The sequence below is a fragment of the Astyanax mexicanus genome, chromosome 11, assembly GCF_023375975.1.
Source record: "Astyanax mexicanus isolate ESR-SI-001 chromosome 11, AstMex3_surface, whole genome shotgun sequence".
NCBI lineage: Eukaryota > Metazoa > Chordata > Actinopteri > Characiformes > Acestrorhamphidae > Astyanax > Astyanax mexicanus.
Window position 1 is genome coordinate 23,894,049 of NC_064418.1, and position 19,450 is coordinate 23,913,498.

A 19,450-nucleotide genomic window follows, 5' to 3' on the forward strand; every position below is an offset into this window, starting at 1 on the left:
GGGGACTGCACAGGAAACTAAGACTGGACATGGATCTGGACAGGGAACGGAGACTGCACAGGGGGCACAAGAGGAGACTGAACAGGGGACATGACAGGATAAAAAGACTGAGACTAGATGGGGGACTGGACGTAGGGCACAAATGGAGACTGTAAATAGACGGGGACAGGAGTGGCGGCATCCGCAAATGCAGGTTCCGGAGCGGCAGCAGTCGCGAATGCTGGTTCCGGTGCGGTGGGAGTCGTGGAAATGGGAATTTGCGCTGCTGCTGTCTCTACGGGAACCACAAGCACGGGAATGGGTGCAGCGACACAGGACCTTGAGCCGAGTTGTGGAGCACGGCTCAGCTGCCGCGGGAGCAGTGGAGCGTGGCTCAGCTGCCGCAGGAGTCAAGGATCGCAGCTCAGCTGCCGCGGGAGCAGTGGATCGCAGCTCAGCTGCTGCGAAAGAAACTAGCTCTGTAACTGCGAAGAAGCTAGCTCTATAGCCGCCGAAGCTAGCGCTGGAGCCTAGGAAGCTAGCTCTGGAATCGCTGGGGAAGCTAGCTCTGGAGCTGCCAGAAAGCTAGCTCTGGAGCCGCTAGGGAAGCTAGTGCTGCAGCCGCAGGGGAAGCTAGGTCTGGAACCACCCGGAAAGCTAGGTCTGCAGCAGCCAGGAAAGCTAGCTCTGGAACCGCCGGGGAAGCTAGCTCTGCAGCCGCCGGGGAAGCTAGCTCTGGAACCGCCGGGGAGGCTAGCTCTGGAGTCATCGGAAAAGCTAGCTCTGCTGTCGCTAGGGGAGATAGCTCTTCAGTAGCCGAGAAAGCTAGCTCTGGAACCGCCGGGGGCGCCAGCTCTGCAGCCATCAGAGAAGCTAGCTCTGCTGTCGCCGGAGTGGTGCCCCTCACACACTACCATACTCTCTCTCCAACTGACCATGCCCACTGAGCAAACACCTGCAGACCAGAGCCAAAGTCTCTATAAAAACACATTATAACATTAGCCTTGATTCTGTGTTCAGAATTTCCCATAAAGTTTGTAGTCAGAATTCTGGCCTGCAGCAGAGCAGTGCTATTTCAGGATGTCTGATCATACCACAGCGCGGCGGCTCTATTATTAGCTGCAGTCCTGCAGAATGATTTCCACTGTCCCAAAATAACATGCTCATCTCCACATTAGCAGGAGTTTTGGAGGTAATGGTGAAGGCAGGTTATTAACGCGCGAGTGTGAAATGTCTGAGGAGATTAGATTAGATTTTCCCGCCAAATCAGATTTGGTTCGGACGCTGAGGGACGCTCTGGATCGGCAGGACTTCTGCATGGTGGAGGATCTGCTCAGAGGTCTGACCAAAACTAGCCCAAACAGTATTATTGAGCTGTCTAATGACGAGTGGATGAAGGACCCGGCTGTGCAGCTCCCCCCGGCTGTGCTGCTGGGTGAGTCCTAAAGTCTTTGAGTGCTGATATCAGTGCTGATTTTCTCAATCTAAAAAACTACAGCAGAGTTCAAGTGACCCTTTATTACCAGCAAATATTAATACAGCTGCAGATTCTCTATTTACAACTGTAACAACAGAGATAAAAAGAGAGTGAAAAAGAGAGAGTGATAAAAAGACAGCAAGTGATATAGAGAGAGTGATAGAAAGAAAACAGAATGATACAAAGAGTGAAATAGAGTGATAAAAACAGCAAGTGATAGAGATAAAAAAGTAATAGTGAGAATTATAAAGAGAGCGACATATAAGAGAGTGTGAGAGTGATAATGAGAGTGATAGAGTGAGACAAAGAGTGATAGAGAGATAAAAAGAGTTTGAGAGTGTGATAAGAAGTGATAGTGATAGAGATGGAGAGTGATAAGCGGGACAGAAAGAGACTAATAGAGAGAGATGGTGAGACAAAGTAATAAAGTGATAGAGAAAGAGAGATGGTTAGAGAGAGTGACAGAGTGATTTAAACAGCTCTGGAAAAAAATAATAGACCACTTTTTAAAAATCAATATTTGGTGGAATAACCCTGTTTTTAATCACAGATTTCATGTACCTCGACATATTTTCCTCCACCAGTCTTACACACTGCTTTTGGAAAGCTTTACACCACCCCTGGTGCAAAAATTCAAGCAGTTCAGCTTAGTTTGATTGGATTGTAATCATCCGTCTTCCTCTTGATTATGTTCTAGTGGTTTTAAATTAGGTAAAATCAAATAAACTCATCATTTCAAGTGGTCTCTTATTTTTTCCAGAACTGTATATAGAGAGATGGTAAGAGAGAGTGATATAGAGACAGAGGTAGAGTGAGAGAGAAAGAGAGATGGTGAGACAGAGTGATAGTGTGATATATAGAGAGAGATAGATGGTTATAGAGAGAGAGAGAGAGAGAGAGAGAGAGAAATGCTATGGCAGTGAGAGAGCTCAGGGCTTTAATAAATGGAATGCCTTTGGACTCAACTGGACAGTTTAACGACCAGCTGCACAAATGAGCTCAGAACCAGACCCAGCCAATCCCAGTCCTGACACATGGAGTCACACGGTCCACACGCACCTCTAAAAGCTTTCTGCTGGTTTAACTAACTAACTGGATCTACTAGTCATGCTAGCCTAGTTAGCCACACTTTAGAGAGAAAAACGAACAGAAAATGATTTCAAACTAGTTTACACATGTTGATTCAGTTTTACACATGGTCTGATTCTGGTTTATTAGCATAACAGTGTCCATAACAGTGTTCTTTACCAGTTACTAAGCTGTGCTTATTAAATACTGTATAATGAGTAAAGACTGTGATGTAACAGTTTTGGAATTTGGGATGTAAACAACTTTATTTTCTGTGAAACATACTCACTCTTCTCATTCCTCTGAAAAACAACCAGTTCTTCATCCTTTTTGGGTGCACATAGAAAAGTTCTGCTGATTAATTATCCACATCATAAAATTCACATAATAAAAACAAAAAACATCATACATTTGCATATAGGGTATGCATGATATAAATGCAGTTCACAGAGCTACATATGTGGTTTTATACAGGTATACACTGTAATTGAATGTAGAGGGTTGTGACCTCTGCTGGATGAGAGGTTAGCATGTCAGCTATCTGCTGGGATCACACTGCACATTCCTGGGCATCTGTCTGAGCGATGTGATTGGAGGACAGTGCAGAGCTGCTGTTATTTTTTCTCAGGAGTTGTACTATTTCCAGAGCAATGCGCTGTGATATCAGCACCAGCGCACTCCACTTAGCCTTACATCTGACACGTTTACAATTCTGACCTCCCGGGTTTGATTGTGTCTGCTATCATGTGTTTCGGAGTAAACAATGATGAAGTCTGTGTCTGCCATCGGAATGTCATGGCAATCACATGCCACCTGTGCTAAAAATACATCATGTAGGGCAATAGAGGTTGTATAAATAGTCACAGATTCAGCAGGTAAGGGATCCGGACGGACCCGTTCTGCAGTGATGTTCTCACAGGATGGAGATACGTTTGTCGTGAGCCCTGTACCCACCTGTACCCGGCCGGCCGACAGGAGGCCAACGTCTTTAGACAGTGATGGTGACAGAGGCAGAAAGTGCCGGGAAGGCCGCGGGAAGCCGGGGCTGGGCTTCCCCTGTCCCCCGGTTCTGGTGGAGCTCCTGAGCCGGCACCGGAGGGACGTGAGGGATGGTTTCTCGGACCCTGAAGAGCTGAATCAGATCATGGTGTTCCAGAGCGACGAGCTGCGCTGGACCGCACAGAAACGCGGTGAGTGGGAACCTAAACAGAACCAGAACATTTGTGTACAACAGTAATTATAAAACAAGCCATAGATGACAACAAAAATCATTGTCACAATTATATCTAACTACTTTTTAAAATGCACTGCACTGCTGTATAATCATATTTACATATTTTGTTTTTAGGCAATAACTTTGCATCTCCAAGTCATGTTTGAACATTTCTATTCGTCAGGAAATACTGACAAGGTACACATCATGAATAAATTGGAGATACAAAGTTTTTTTGTAGGACAGCAGCAAAAGAGCTCTGTACTATAAATACTACATATAAATTATTTCTATTGAATGTGTTTGAATGATTATTAAAATATATATACTTCTTCTTTACCTACTGTTGTTTTATTATTGTTTTATATCACCCGACAGCTGTTAAAGCATTTTCACTGCAAGTTGTACCATATATATCTATGTTTCTGACAAATAAACTTTGATTTGATTTAAATTGACAAGGGGGCATGTGCGTCTATGTTAACCAATAAAATCGCACCCTGTTTCTTCCACCACTGATATTCAAGCAAAATAATCAGTTGTTACCTCAGTTCACAGCGGTTGTCATAGGCTCCAATCAGTACAGCCTAACTCCTCATCCAGTAAGTGGGCTGATGTGGTGTTCATCTCAGAAGACCTATGTTCAAGAATTGTTGACTTGCATGAAGCTGGAAAGGGTTAGAAAAGTATCTCTAAAAGCCTTGATGTCCATGTGTCCACAGTAAGACAGACAGACTACAGATGGAGAAAGTTCAGCACTGTTGCTACTCTCCCTAGGCGTGGTCGTCCTGTAAAGATGACTGCAAGAGCACAGTGCAGAATGATCAATGAGGTGAGAAAGAATCCTAGAGTGTCAGCTGAAGACTTACTGAAGTCTCTGGCACATGCTAACATTTTTGTTGAGAAATCTACGATAAGGAAACATTAAACAAGAATGGAGCTCATGGGAGGACACCAAAGAGAGAGCCACTGCTGATCAAAAAAAACCATTGCTGCACAATTGAAGTTTGCAAAAAAGCACCTGGATGTTCCACAGCAGTACTGGCTAAATGTACTGTGGACAGATAAAACCAAAATTGAGTTGTTTGCAGGGAACACACAATGCTATGTGTGGAGAAAAAAGGCACAGCACACCATCATCAAAACCTCATCACAACTGTGAAACATGGTGGAGGGGCATCATGTTTGGAGCTGCTTTGCTGCCTAAGGGCTTGGACGGACTGCCATGATCAATGAAAAAATGATTTCCCAAGTTTACCAAGACATTTTGTAGGAAAACTTAAAACCATCTGTCTGCCAAATGAAGCTCAACCGAGAGTGGATGATGCAACAGGACAGCGACCAAAAACATCTGGACAGTCCTGACCTCAACCCAATTTAGTTGCTGTGGCATCACTACAGATCTCCAAACTTCACGTAGTCTCGGATTTGCTCAAGGACAGTAGAGTGTAGAGCTTAATGAAATGGGTTTCCATTACCAAGCAGCCGCATCCAAGCCTGCCTTGTTCCGCAATACTACTGGCCTTGTCCCATATTACTACCAGCTTCTTCCCACATTACTACTGGTCTTGTACCACATTACTACCAGCTTTTTCCCACATTACTACCAGCTTCTTCCCACATTACTACCAGCTTCTTGCCACATTACTACCAGCTTTTTCCCTCATTACTACTGGTTTCTTCCCACATTACTACTGGTCTTGTACCACATAACTCCCAGCTTCTTCCCACATTACTACCAGCTTCTTCCCACATTACTACCTGCTTCTTCCCACATTACTACTGGCCTTGTACCACATTACTACCAGCTTCTTGCCACATTACTACCAGCTTCTTCCCACATTACTACTGGCTTCTTCCCACATTACTAATGGCCTTGTCCCACATTACTACTGGCTTCCTCCCACATTACTACCAGCTTCTTCCTACATTACTACTGGCCTTGTACCACATTACTACCAGCTTCTTGCCACATTACTACCAGCTTCTTCCCACATTACTACCGGCTTCTTCCCACATTACTACCAGCTTCTTCCTACATTACTCCCAGCTTCTTCCTACATTATTACCAGCTTCTTCCATCATTACTACCGGCTTCTTCCCACATTACTACCAGCTTCTTCCTACATTACTCCCAGCTTCTTCCTACATTATTACCAGCTTCTTCCATCATTACTACTGGCCCTGTCCCACATTACTACTGGCTTCTTCCCACATTACTACCAACTTCTTTCCACATTACTACAGGCTTCTTCACACATTACTAGATGCTTCTTCCCACATTACTACCAGCTTCTTCCCACATTACTACCAGCTTCTTCCCACATTACTACTGGCCTTGTACCACATTACAACCAGCTTCTTCCCACATTACTACCATCCTCATCCAACATTACTACTGGCCTCATCCAAAGTTACTGCTGGCCTCATCGCACATTACTTCTGGATTTTTCCCACATTACTACTGGCTTCGGCCCACATTGCTACTGGCTCCTCACACATTAGTACCATCCTCATCCAACATTACTACTGGCCCTATCCAATATTACTGCTGGCCTCATCCCACATTACTTCTGGCTTTATTCGGGAGATCACTGTTTCGAATCCCGGTTATGCACCTGCCATCAACTGCGGGAGCCCTGAGATTACTCTATAAGTGACGAGGGAAAATCAGCATAAGGCATCTGTGAGCTGATGTATTGGAGTCACTGCGTATTCCTACCTGCAGAATTTGGGTTTGATTCCTGTTACTGATCTGAAATTATTAAGTGGAGTAAAGTTTTCAGAATGTAAATAACCTATTTTACTGCAGAGGAAAAAGGGTTTTGTATAATCTACACTTGTAGCCTGTATACGGGCAAGGCATGTTACGGGTAAGCCCCCCTACTGAACAATTCTGTGGTCCCAGGTGCTAAGAAATCCGTGCTTAGTCAAGTTTGTAAGCTTTTCGTACTAAACTGTGTCTGTGTGGAAAAGCCACCAGAATGGTTACCTTTTGCCTTTGGTCCTACAGTGAGGTGTTTGCCTGAGGGCAGCAGTTTAAACCAAGAGTTTAAAGGATAAGATGTGTCTTTTAGAAGGGCAGCCAGTGATCCTGTGCAGTGATTATGGAAAACCCCACACAGATCATTATAGCATATATAGCATTATAGCATATATCATAATAGTGATTCGCCAGGCCACTGGATATTAAATATTTCTGCCCTTTGCCCGGTTTCTTGTCCATTACAGTTTGTATTTTTCTCTATCCCAGATCCCACTGTGTATTCAGCTCCAGCTCTTCAGGTCAGATTTCAGGCTCAAGGAGCTGCAGTTTATGGGGTTGGAGGGATTCTGGTATAAGTACACTGAAACCCATATGTCACTAGGTCCTTTTACTGATATTGTTCAGGCTTTACCTTGTTCATATATGCAGCTCGTAAATGGTAATTTATATATAAATTGTCTAAGACTGTATAATTTGTACCACCAATCAAACAAGATTGCACCAAAAAAAGGGGCAAGGGTATTGTGCTGCCCTTATCTGTCAGTATTGGTTGCAAGTTTGGTTGGGAGGCCTTAATGACATATGGAATCCATTGACTGGCTCCACATTTGTGTCACCTTATCGTGCAAGATCCAGAGTTTTCATATTTTTGGTGTGCTAAAACTGTGGTACGTCCCATGCTAATATTATGGTAGCGATGTTGAATAAAGTTAGTAGCTGTTGTGCTAATGTGGTAGTGATGTTGATAAAGCCATTAGCTATGGTGGTAATGTTGTGGTAGGGATGTTGAATAAAGCCAGTAGCTGTTGCAGACCTGTAGCTCATACAGTATTACTACATGGTAATGATGTTGGAGGAGATTGGATGCTAGTGTGAAAACTCCATTTCATACTTAATTACTCTGTTGTGTTTTATGAGTTAGATACCAGCCTAACATGCTAACATTGTAACTGATTTTTTTTTGTTTTTGCAACACAGTAAATGGAAAAAGGAATCGTAATTGGTCTAATTGGTCAAAACGGTAAAACACAACTTTGGTAATTGTTTTGCCGGCAGTGTAGAAAAGGCCTCAGTGTGGTGCTGTGCAGTTCCTTATCTGTTCAAAACTCTGGACTCCAGCTCCATATTTTACTGCACTTCTAAAAATGGATGTGGTTCGACTCAGTGAGAATAATACTGAAGCCTGTAACGTAGACTGGACGTCTGGCAGTAAAGCGTCGACACAATTCATCACCTCCACTCTGTCATGCGAAGCTTATCTACTCTTGAGGTGCCCAGCGAGAGGCTGTCATTACTGCCGTGTCTACAGCGTACATTCCTCCCGCATAGCTCTGTTACTGCGTTAGCATTAGCGACTCACAGGATTCCGGAGGATTGGGGAAGTCACAGGCATGCAGCTACATCTGTCCCATACCCACTCACTCTGAGCACTCAGCTTCTCTGAGCTGGCCACACCCAGAACCCATCAGCACCCATCCTTTCTTGTTTGTCACAACACATTATATCACCAGGAGTCTTTTTGAAGCAGAACTGTACATCAATACTACAGAACATCTGTAGCTTTAATGTTTAATGTTTAATAATTGTACTTGTAATGAAGTTGCTCATCGTAACGGAAGGTGATCGAGTTCCAGTGTAAATATGTAAAGTAATAAATTTTTGTAGCTTAAAGGGGTGTAGGGTCTCTAATACATCAGCTGCTAAATGTGGACTCAGTAAAGCTATGGGTGACTGATGGACAACAATGGATTTCTATTAATAGAAGAACAAAAGTGCTGTGAGCCGGAGGAAAATATGAGTAGGCCTATATAAGCTGAAGTCTGTGAAAACGTTATCCATTTAGCGGAGATGCTGAGAACGCTGCGATTCGAAAGCCTTTGCTCCACTGTGCAGCTAAACGGCTGGCAGGCCTTACTGGAGGATACAGGCCGGCAGCCCGGGCAGGACCAGCGGGGGAAGGCGGACGTCCGCTCGCTCAGGCTATACCGAGCCGTGATCACTGGAGACTCCAGAGCGCTCCGGACTCTCCTGAAGAGAAACTACATAGAAGTTGATGTTTTTTACAACGTGAACCGGGAAGAGCTGCAGTGGCAAACGAATACAGCGACTTCATTCGGACCTTCGGGTAAAAAACTTGACAGTGCAGAAACAATAAAGTTTTTCATTGTTTTTTCTTTTGATAATGATCTAATCTGACTTTTAACAATTACCACTATGTCACCCTACCCTACTGCTCAGTTATGCTGCAGGTCACTAAAACTTTAACCTTTAACCTTTAATGTTTTTTTCATTTGATATTATCTTTTAAACCTAAACAGATTTTTAAAATTTTGGTTTTGTCCATTTTTCTTGAAGGTAAGCTTAAATGACTGAACCTATGATTTCACATTACTGTTCAGTATATTGCCACTTAAAATAACACAAAAATGTAGATTTTAAGTTGTTGGATTGCGAAGGATCATTCAGATCATTGATGTGCTAGACCATGGTACCACTGTCAGTCTTTAAACAGCTGATCACATGAACTTCAGACTGGCTGTTATGAAAAGATGTTGTGTGTGTGGTTTCAATTTTGTTGCAGCAACGTTATCAGATGATATTATGAGGAGGGCAGCCACTGAGCAAAATATGAATGAGAGTTCCCTAATCAGGGCACCTGTTTACGGATTAAGTCCCGACCTTAAATAAAGAGTGGGAAAGCCACTCCCCTCCCACTGATGTGGTGTAAGGTCCTGGCCCTGTTTCCTGTCTGTCCTCGTGCCTGTGTTGTCCCACGTGACCCGTGCCCCTGTGTTCTGCCTGTGTTTTTCCACTCACCTGTGTTCTTTTGCAACTCCGCCCCTTCGTCCCAGGTGTTTCATGTTTCCTGTGTGTGTGCACCTCTATTTAAGGTCCGTGTTCCATTTCCCCGGTGTCGATCCTTGTACGTTTTTACGTCTGTTAGTGGTCCGTGTGTTTCCCCAGTTTCCTCAGTCCAGTTTTCAGTTATTCCCAGTAAGTGTATTCCAAGTTTTGTTTTGTGTTCATTTTTGTAATAAATCCCGTTTATGTTTGCATTTGCGTCCGCCTCCTCGTCCTCCCTGCACCCACCCTGACATGTGGAGATCTGTGCAGATGCAGTAAACAGAACAAGCCGAAAACGTTTTCATTTTTGAGCAAAATTCTACAAATTCTTCATTCTTTTTTCAATGAGTGATTCATAATATGTTGTTGAAACAGTAATTTGACCCTCCATTTTGGATACTTTGGTCTCTACTTATTCACAGAGAGTGAAGGCTGGTCTAGCATGAGCTTGCATTGCAATCAGATGGCAAAAATGGATTCTGACTGAACAGACTTGGTGGTGTTCTTCACCCAAAGTTCGGTCAAAGTCTTTATAGGCAAATCAGTTCACTCGGAGGTCCTCTCTGCAACACAGCTGGGCTCATATGAGGCCAGCCTCCCATCTGTTGAAATGCAGAGAACAAAATACTCAAAAGTGAAGGTCTAATTACCATTTAACCATTATATTTTACATAAATTCGAATACATATCTGATATTGCTTGGATTAATAATGGACAAATAATGGTCTAGCACCCTCACAAATCATTGGGGGTGGGAACCTTCTTTCACTCACAGCAAAAGCAGCAAGCTGATTGTGTGTTTTTGTCAAGGGGCGGAAATTTATCCTTAAAGGGTTCTGGATTGGTGGTACAAGGACTCATTAAGAACATCTCTGGTTTAGTCTTCGCTGGTGGAGCCGGTGGAGTCTCTGTTGCTCAATGTGCTCAGCGGGGGAATAAAAAACAACCCTCTCCCCACAGTTTAACAAAAACCCTAAATAAGTCAAGTAAAAAAAACGCTAAGCATGCTGGGAGCTTTCCTGTTAGAAAGGCTTAATCTTGACTCCGTCTTGTACTGCTTTCCGCAGGTCTCTGGTCACTAGAGTATAAGCGGGAGCTGACGAGTCCGCTCTGCATAGCGGCGGCGCAGGGTTTCACCGAGTGTCTGCAGTACCTGCTGGAACACGGCGCTCATCCCAACCTCAGCGCCGGAGGCAAGGCTGCCCTGCATGAAGCCTGCGCTAACGGCAACACCGACTGTGTAGAGCTGCTCCTAGATCATGGAGCCAATCCCAACCAGCTGACTGAGGACGGGCTGACCCCCCTGCACCTCTGCACCACACCCCAGTCTCTCCGGTATGAACTTATTTATTTACACAGATAATGATAAAATCCAAAATGTCCAGATTTCCTTACAAGTTTCCTTACACTGAGGACTAAACTTCAGTTTATCAGCAGTATGCAAGTGGCCAGTTGATTAGGTTCACCTAACTTGTTCCTTGTTTCATTTGCTGGATGATTAGTTTGTGTACAATTAGGGGCATACCAAACATTTGCCAACTGAAATTAAGTTAAATATACATGTAATAAGTATATAAATACACAACTGTATCAGAGACAATACAGAATTATTTAAACAGAGCAATGTGTAATTTATTAGAAGTCAATGTTACAGTGTTTTCTCTAGGATTTCTTTAGTAGCAGCAGGAGTTTAGCTATTGCTTTTTCTTTAAAAAGTAAAATGAGTGGTCCAGTGGACTGAGGCTCTCTCTTTTTGTTTAAAGCAGCACTAGGTAGGATTTCCTTGATTTTTGATCTTTTTAAAAAAGTAAAATTACAGCTTGAAACTCATTGCAGCGCTGCATTGAGGTGTAGTAGGAGGAATAGCGGTGCTCTCGTGTCTGTGCCGGAGCTCCTCTGAGCTCAAACCAGACTCTGTAAGTTTTCTGAGGCGGCCGCGACCAACGCTCGCAAGAACTGCGACCTGCTTTCCGACCTTTAGTTCTAACAGTTCTACAAGAACTACCGGTTCATTCTTTACAAACTAACATACAGGCACTCTGGCAGAAGCTGGAAAGAGACCGAATATGTCTGTGAAAGCCAGAAAACGATAAAGAGAAACTAATCGGCCTGAAACATTTATTACACTCTGCAACTGTAGGGGGAGCCCACGAGCACAAAATCTCAATCTTACCTAGTGGAGCTTTAAGGCTACAATCCTGGGTCATACTGGGATTCCATCAGCAGCCAGAGTCTGAGAAAAGAACAGTGGATCATCAAGCAAACATCAATATGAATACAATCTCGATCTGACGAAAATCTAATTAGGGTTGGCAGTCTAAACACAGCCTTTGTGTGTGTAATAAAATGAAATGAGTTTTGTTGTGTGGAAGTATTTGTATTTAAAGGAGATGCCGAGTTATTCTTGAAATTCTGACTGACGTTAATGTATTGCAGAGCAGGATAACGTCAGTACCATTGATTTACAGTGCCCTATTTTCTTCTGTTTAAACAGCTGTGCTAAAGCTGTAGTGCGTCACGGTGCCAAGGTCCACCTCCCCAGTGAGGAGGAGGAGGAGACACCTCTACACGTGGCAGCGAGACACGGCCTTCCACACCACGCCCAGCTCTACCTGCGATACGGCGCCCACATCAATCACACCAGTAGCTCTGGCGAGACACCGCTGGGGCTGGCCTGCAGTGAAGCCCAGGACAAGCTGGAGGAAGATCAGGACGAGCCCCACCTCCAGCTCTGTCACCTCCTGCTGGCTTACGGAGCTAACGTCAACCTGTCCGACAGCGAGAGACGCACCCCTCTGCACAAGGCCGCCCGCAACGTCCAGGTTAAACTAGTGCAGCTGCTGCTGGATCACGGGGCAGATATTAATGCTATTGACTACAATGGTTGTTCCCCACTTTCCTGCGTCCTACAAACATCCAACATCCGGCAGGAGTGGCAGCCACACATCGTTGTTCAGACACTGTTAAACCACGGCTCCATTAAAGTGTGGCCGCAGGCGTTACTGAAGGTTAGTAACCTTTGTTTTTTAAACATTATTCTGTAACTAAACTTATTAACTTAACTTTAAAGTAAAAAAAGGGGCAACGATTCTTCAGAGTGATGCCACGGAAAAAACACACCCAGTCGTGTCTGAAGTGAAGTTTAGTGATTTAGCCTTCTGTTTTTTTGACAAAACAAGGTATGACATGAAAAGACAAGACATCCATACTTGTGCTGGGTAAAGATGGAATTTGCCCTCTGCCTGTAACTCAATCAATCCCACAACTTTGTTGTTGATGCTCAATGCTCAATCTGCAAAGCCACCATTGCCTATTTCACCCATACAGGGTGAAAATGCTAACAGCTAATGCTCATATCTAGCAATGAACTGTTCATATCTCATCAACATCAGGGCTATCAGGTATTGATGCTTTAATGATTTACATAAAGAGACTTTTGTAAATATGTTGCCTTCTAAATTAGAAAAATAAGTGTACATGGAAGGCATCAAGTCAGCATTTCTTACATTTCAGACGCAACCATTGAATCATCAGTAAATGTTTGCTAGTAGGACCATTTTAGTAAATGTAATGCAAATGTAAACAATAGTGTTGTAGTACTTAAGTCTGGTTTTTATCTCAGGACTTGTTGTGAGAGTGGTTTTGACCTCAATGGGGCTCGGTCTTGTCTCTGTCTTGGGGTGCGGTGGACCCAGAATATTTTGCCCAGGCCAGTCTTGGCGACTCTTGGTCTCAGTCTTGACTTAATTTACTAATAAAAGTCTTGGTTTTAACTTTGGTAAATAACATTTTTTAAAGAATCTTCCCTTGTACTGTAGGGGTTCTATACTCTCACATATATTAAATCTCGTGAGAATGGGCAATTGCACAGAGCATGCGGAAGAATAATTTTAAGCTGGGCGAGTGTGATGCGGTCTCTTTTCAGAGCAGATGAATATGTTTCCAGGTTATGTTCAGTTCGAGAGAGAGAGAGAGAGAGAGAGTGTGCTCAGTCAGAAACTTCCCTTCAACTGCACACTTTGTTTTTACAATGAGTGAATGAGCTACTGAGTTCTGAGTTTCCCCTTCTAAAGTCTCCATTGCTCCACCAGCCACTCGCGTTCAGTAAAACTGAGCCGGATCCTCTTTTAGAGGTTGTACATGTGACGTAAATACATAAAGACGCGTGACGTGGCCAGAAGAACTCCCGAGAAAAGTGACCCGACACCCCAGTTTTTAGAATTAATATATTAGGCTTAGTAGTGATAGTTATTCCAGCACACTGGTACCGTTACACACAATATTTTGTCCCTTTTTTTGTCCCATTAGCAACCAAGAGAGTACAGTAGGTCATGCTGTTTCTCTCTGGGTGTAGGTGGTGCTCTCTCCTCTCATCACTCCCACTGTGGTGCTTTCTTGATGGGCTACAGTTGGAATAAAGCAGAGTCTGAGATTACCTGTATCAGAGGAGGCATGTACTCGTTCTTAGTGTTGGGAGCATCGCAGTGATGATGGAAGGACTTATAAGTGGGTGCGAAAACTGTCCTTCCAAAATAGAAGAACAGTTCATGATGCACTCATACTTATCAAAACGATCAGAACTTTTATTACTAAGAATAAAAAAAAAACAGTCTAACCAGAACCAAGTCCAAACCCCTAAAGAACCTTTATCCACGGGGTTCTTAGGCTAAGCTAATTGCCGTCTTTACAGTTGTATTTACATTTTTAATAGAAATAGCTTTTACCTGTTTATCTGTTAAACCATACGGTTTTCTGTGCTTTTGTTTTTAGGTTTTAACAGCGTGTGCATCATCCCCAAAAACTGTGGAGATTCTGTTTAACTCCTACAACCTTGTTCCTGTAACATCCAAATGGGCAGAGGCTATACCTGAGGATCTCTTCCAGGTAGGTGTTTATCTTATCACTGTTACATCTGGATATATAAAGTACTTTTACTTAAATGTTCTTTTTTTGAGATTTTCAGTTATAGACCAACACAAAGTAGCATGTAATTATGAAGTGGACTGAATCTGTCCATAGGAAAACTATATGTTGTGCACTCCACAAATATGGCCTGTGTGGAAGAGCAGCAAGAAGAAAACCGTTGTTAAAAGAAAGATATAGGAAGTGTCATTTGCACATTCCCATAAGCCATTCTCAATGTGAAACATGGTGGTGGCAGCATCATGCTGTGGGGATATTTTTGTCAGCAGGGACAGGGAAGCTGGTCAGAGTAGATGGGAAGGTGGATGGAACCAAATACAGGGCAATCCTGAAACAAAAAATACTTCAGACTGGGAAAGAGATTTCTTTTATAGCAAGACAATGTCCCTAAACATACAACCAGAGCTAGAGTGAAATGGTTTAGATCAAATAATCTTTATGTATTAGAATGGACCAGTCAACAACCTGACTTAAATCCAGTTGATCATCTGTGGCAATGTATGGAAATTGCTGTTTACAGACGCTCTCTATTTTGTAAAGAAGAATAGGTGAAAATCTCAGTCTCTAGATGCACAAAGCTGAGAGAGACATAGCCCAAAAGACTTGCAGCTGTAATTGCAGCGAAAGGCGGCTTTACTCATTATTGATATAAGGGGGCTAAATACTTTTGCACATCACACATAGATTTTTATTTGATAACAATTTAAAAACATGTATCATTTTCATTCCTCTTTTATTATGTGCTACTTTGTGTTGGTCTGTCACTTAAAATCTCATTATAGAGTGTATATATATATATATATATATATATTATAGTGTATATATATATATATATATATATATATATATATGAGATTATATATTAGTGGTGTTAAAGTAAATTAAAGCAAGTATAATTTCAATTAACATTCTGTAATTAATCACAATTAAAAAATATTTGTGTTATTTGTGCATATTTAAATGTAAATAAAATAATGAATGTAAGATTGGTGAGAAAAAAAATATTTTGTTTATATTAGTGGAAAAATTAACACTATTTTTGAGAGGGAGAGCTTTAGCATGAAACAAGAGCAGCTGTGTGTGTGTGTGTGTCATGTCTTTGCCCTGTTTCATGTCTCTGTGTGTTTTCCTCACGTGACCTGTACTCCTCTGTGTCTCTTGTCAGTAGATTTCCACCATGTGTTTCTCATTTGTAGCTCCGCCCCTTCCCCAGGTGTTTCTAATCTAGTGTTTCCTGTTTCTTTAAATAGCCCTCGTCTACCACTTTGTCTCCGTTGGTCTTTGCACTAACCTCTGTTGTTTTGTCTCTCTGTGTTTCTCCGCGTTTCCTAGCCCTAGTCCTTGCTCTGTGTTTTTCTCTGTTTATTTCTTGTTTGGTTTTTTTTCTAGTTTCTTGTTTAGCTCCGTGTTCCCTAGCTCCCTGTATATACCCTGCTTTGTTTTTGTTTCTAATATATTCCTTGTATTTATATATCCCTGCCCTGTTTAGTTTTGGTTATTTTTTCTATATTTTTTTATATATATATATATTTATTAAATTATTCGTTTCGTCCCTACCTGCACCTGTGTCCGCCTCCTCGTCTCCCTGCCTGGGTAATCCGTGACAGTGTGTTTGTGAGTGTGTGTGAGAGAGAGAGAGAGAGAGAGAGAGAGAGGTAGTGAGAGTTAGTTACAAGATTTCGTCAATATTTCAATATAAATAAATCATTATTAATCATCTGAATTCGCCAGTATGGAGACTGTTTACATCAATAAAAAAGATGCCAATACGTCACCAGACTATGAAAAAAAATTACAATTTAGAATTAAGGGAGGAAGCTAGAGCCAAACTTTACAAAAATAATATTTTGATAGTTTTAGTTATATTTATTCTGTTTGGAATCATGGCTAAATGGTTTTGTGAATGATATACTTGGTCTATTATGTTGTTAAATGATGTGCTTCTGTATTAAAGCATGTAGATAATTCTTAAGATAATTCCCTGTTTTTGTTTCTGCAGCTGCACAGGCCGTTTTATGAGTCTCTGTTTGCGCTGGAGTATAAGCCGCGCTGTTTACAGCACCTCTGCAGATCTGCCCTGAGGAAACACTTCGGGAAACATTGCCACTCGCTCATCCCACGCCTGCCCATCCCTCGCTCACTACAAGACTATCTCCTGCTAGAACCTGAAGGCTTTATTATCTAAAACACCTGAAAAAAACTGGCTTCAAAGGACAGACTGAAGTTAAACTGATACTGTAGAGTAATGCTGTGAAAGATCTGTACTAATGTTTATCTGTGCTTCTGTTTGTTGCTGTGCTGTAAACTGTTTGATGTAATAATGTGTTGTTAGTATTCTGTACATAGGCCTGTGTTACTGGTTTGTGTTTGGATACTGGAATAAGCATGTCTCATAACTTTTCAAAAGTTTCAGTAATACATACATACTGCTTTCTGATGAAAATGTCTCTAAATAAAAAATAGGATATACTTTTCCACACAAACACTGCTAGTAAATTTAATAGATCATATATTCAAGGACTACTCATTCACGTTACAATTCTTGGTGGATTAATTTAGAATTACTTTAGTTAGTGTTATTTTGTAACTTACTCTCATTGAAGTATATATTAGTTACTGCATCTTAGTAGATTTAAATAAATACAGTGGTTAGACAATGAAACTGAAACACCTGTCATTTTAGTGTGGGAGGTTTCATGGCTAAATTGGAGCAGCCTTGTGGCCAATCTTCATTAATTGCACATTGCACCAGTAAGAGCAGAGTGTGAAGGTTCAATTAGCAGGGTAAGAGCACAGTTTAGCTCAAAATATTGCAATGCACACAACATTATGGGTGACATACCTGTGTTTAAAATCAGACAAATTGTTTGTGCACGTCTTGCCGGTGCATCTGTGACCAAGACCAAGCAAGTCTTTGTGATGTATCAAGAGCCACGGTATCCACGGTAATGTCAGCATACCACCAAGAAGGACGAACCACATCCAACAGGATTAACTGTGGACGCAAAAGGAAGCTGTCTGAAAGGGATGTTCGGGTGCTAACCCGGAGTGTATCCAAAAAACATAAAACCACGGCTGCCCAAATCACGGCAGAATTCAATGTGCACCTCTCCTGTTTCCACCAGAACTGTCTGTCGGGACAATAAATTATTCTGGTCTTAAACCAGGTGTTTCAGTTTCATTGCCCAACTCCTGTATATCTGTATCTTATTAAATTAAGTAGCACCATATTAACCCATGCATCTTCCCTATTGGTTCCTGGCACCCCACCCCCACACAAACACACCACTAACTCACCATTGTGTGTAAGAATTGGATTGTGTTGGGTATTTAGTTAGCTACAGCAGTCCAATTTCAAAACACCACAGAGAGTAGTCTTCCCCGCCCACCCCTCCCCAGACTCGAGGCTCACTCATGTTGCCAAGATGAGAAGGCTGAATAATAAATAAGAATTTGCAGCAAATGTTGCTGATAATAATAGAGAAAGTTCAGTCTCTGTGTGTTGAGTGATGGGTGATTGTAATGGGTTGGGGAGCAGTAGCTCTCCAGCCCAGAAGGTTGTAGGAACCAAGTGCAGAGCAGCAGATCTCAAAGCAGGTAAACCCAAGAAAAAGGGGAAAATAATAATAATAAGAATAATAAGAATAATAAGAATTAATATATAATAGTATATATATATATATATATATATTAATAGGATCTATAATAATATTATAGATATAATTATTATTATTAAACCCCGCTCCACGCGGGGATTGAACCCAGGCTGTCGCGGTCGCAGCCCAATGCTCTAACCGCTGAACCAGCGAGCGGATTGGGATGCGGCCGCTTTAATCGCCCTTTAGAGCTTCCACCGAAAGGGGCGGAGCAACGAAAACGGGCGGAGAGGGAAAACAGGCGGAAAACAAAATTCACGCCGAGCGTGAGTGAGAGAAAGGGGGAGAATTGTAAACGAGACTCGCCGTGGAAGCTACGGCTACCTCTTATAAAACGAGGTGAAGGAGTAACTGAACAAAAGGGGCTTCCAAAGAAAACAAAACTGAACTGAGGTGTTTGTGGATTTAAACGCTGCTCTACCAGAGAGGGGAGGAACAGCACGGGAGAGAGAAGGTAAACAAACCGCGCCTCGCGGTGAGAAACACAGACTCGAGAGGGGCGGCAGAATAGAGCACACCGCTTTGCTCCACCAGACTAGAGAGGGAGAGGAAAGGGATAGAGGAAGATACTTATGCGGGAGAGGCACGCCAGCGATGCTGATCAATGCTCTCTCCAAAGGGGATAGCAGGGAAGAAAAGAGAAAAAGAGCCGAGGCTCGCTCGAAAATCGGGCATAGATTCGCTCTCACGAGCTTCAAAGATCCAGCGCCGAGTGGCTAGTTGGCGTTGCTTATAAGCTGTTGAAAGCAGGTGTTGATAATTAGCCAACTAACCCTCGGCGCTGGCCTGGCGCGCCCTCCGATGCTCTGGAGGACGCCTCGGTTGGCCACCAGCCCTTACAGGACCCCCTCCCCGAGGGGCGGCACCCGACGGCCCCAAACCCGCCGCACGGTCCCGCCGAAAAGCCCTGATCAGTTCTGGGTCCAGGATGTGCCTAGCGGGCACCCAGGACCGCTCCTCCGGCCCGTACCCCTCCCAGTCTACCAGATACTGGAGACCCCCGCGTACCCTTCGGGAGTCCAGCAGCCGTCGGACGGTGTAGGCGGGGGCACCATCAATGGTACGGAGACCCGGAGGAGCAGCAGGACCCACAGAACAGAGGTAGGGCCTAAGGCGGGAGACGTGAAAGGTCGGGTGGATCCTTTTAAGGGCAGGTGGCAGGGCGAGTCGGTATGACACCGGATTGATTCGGCGAAGGACCTTGAAAGGCCCCAGGTACCTAGGGGCCAGCTTGCGCGGGGTACCCCGCAATGGAATATCCTTCGCCGACAGCCAGACCCGTTGGCCGATCCGATAAGAGGGGG

The 19,450-nt window shown here is 43.2% G+C and overlaps 1 protein-coding gene across 2 annotated transcripts; it reads left to right on the top strand.

Moving 5' to 3' along the window:
• Positions 1 to 1,164: 1,164 nt before the first annotated feature.
• On the top strand, positions 1,165 to 17,724 carry asb18 (ankyrin repeat and SOCS box containing 18). Of its 2 annotated transcripts, none has more exons than XM_022663758.2 (5): positions 1,165 to 1,414; positions 10,635 to 10,902; positions 12,062 to 12,575; positions 14,338 to 14,451; positions 16,490 to 17,601. In XM_022663758.2, the coding sequence occupies exons 1-5, from the start codon at positions 1,210 to 1,212 to the stop codon at positions 16,673 to 16,675; spliced, it is 1,287 nt and encodes a 428-aa protein (XP_022519479.2). In that variant the 5' UTR covers positions 1,165 to 1,209; the 3' UTR covers positions 16,676 to 17,601. The 2 variants fall into 2 exon arrangements, with proteins under 2 accessions (XP_022519479.2, XP_022519478.2); XM_022663757.2 differs by lacking the exon at positions 1,165 to 1,414 and adding an exon at positions 3,432 to 3,714 and having other exon boundaries at positions 16,490 to 17,724.
• Positions 17,725 to 19,450: the final 1,726 nt, after the last annotated feature.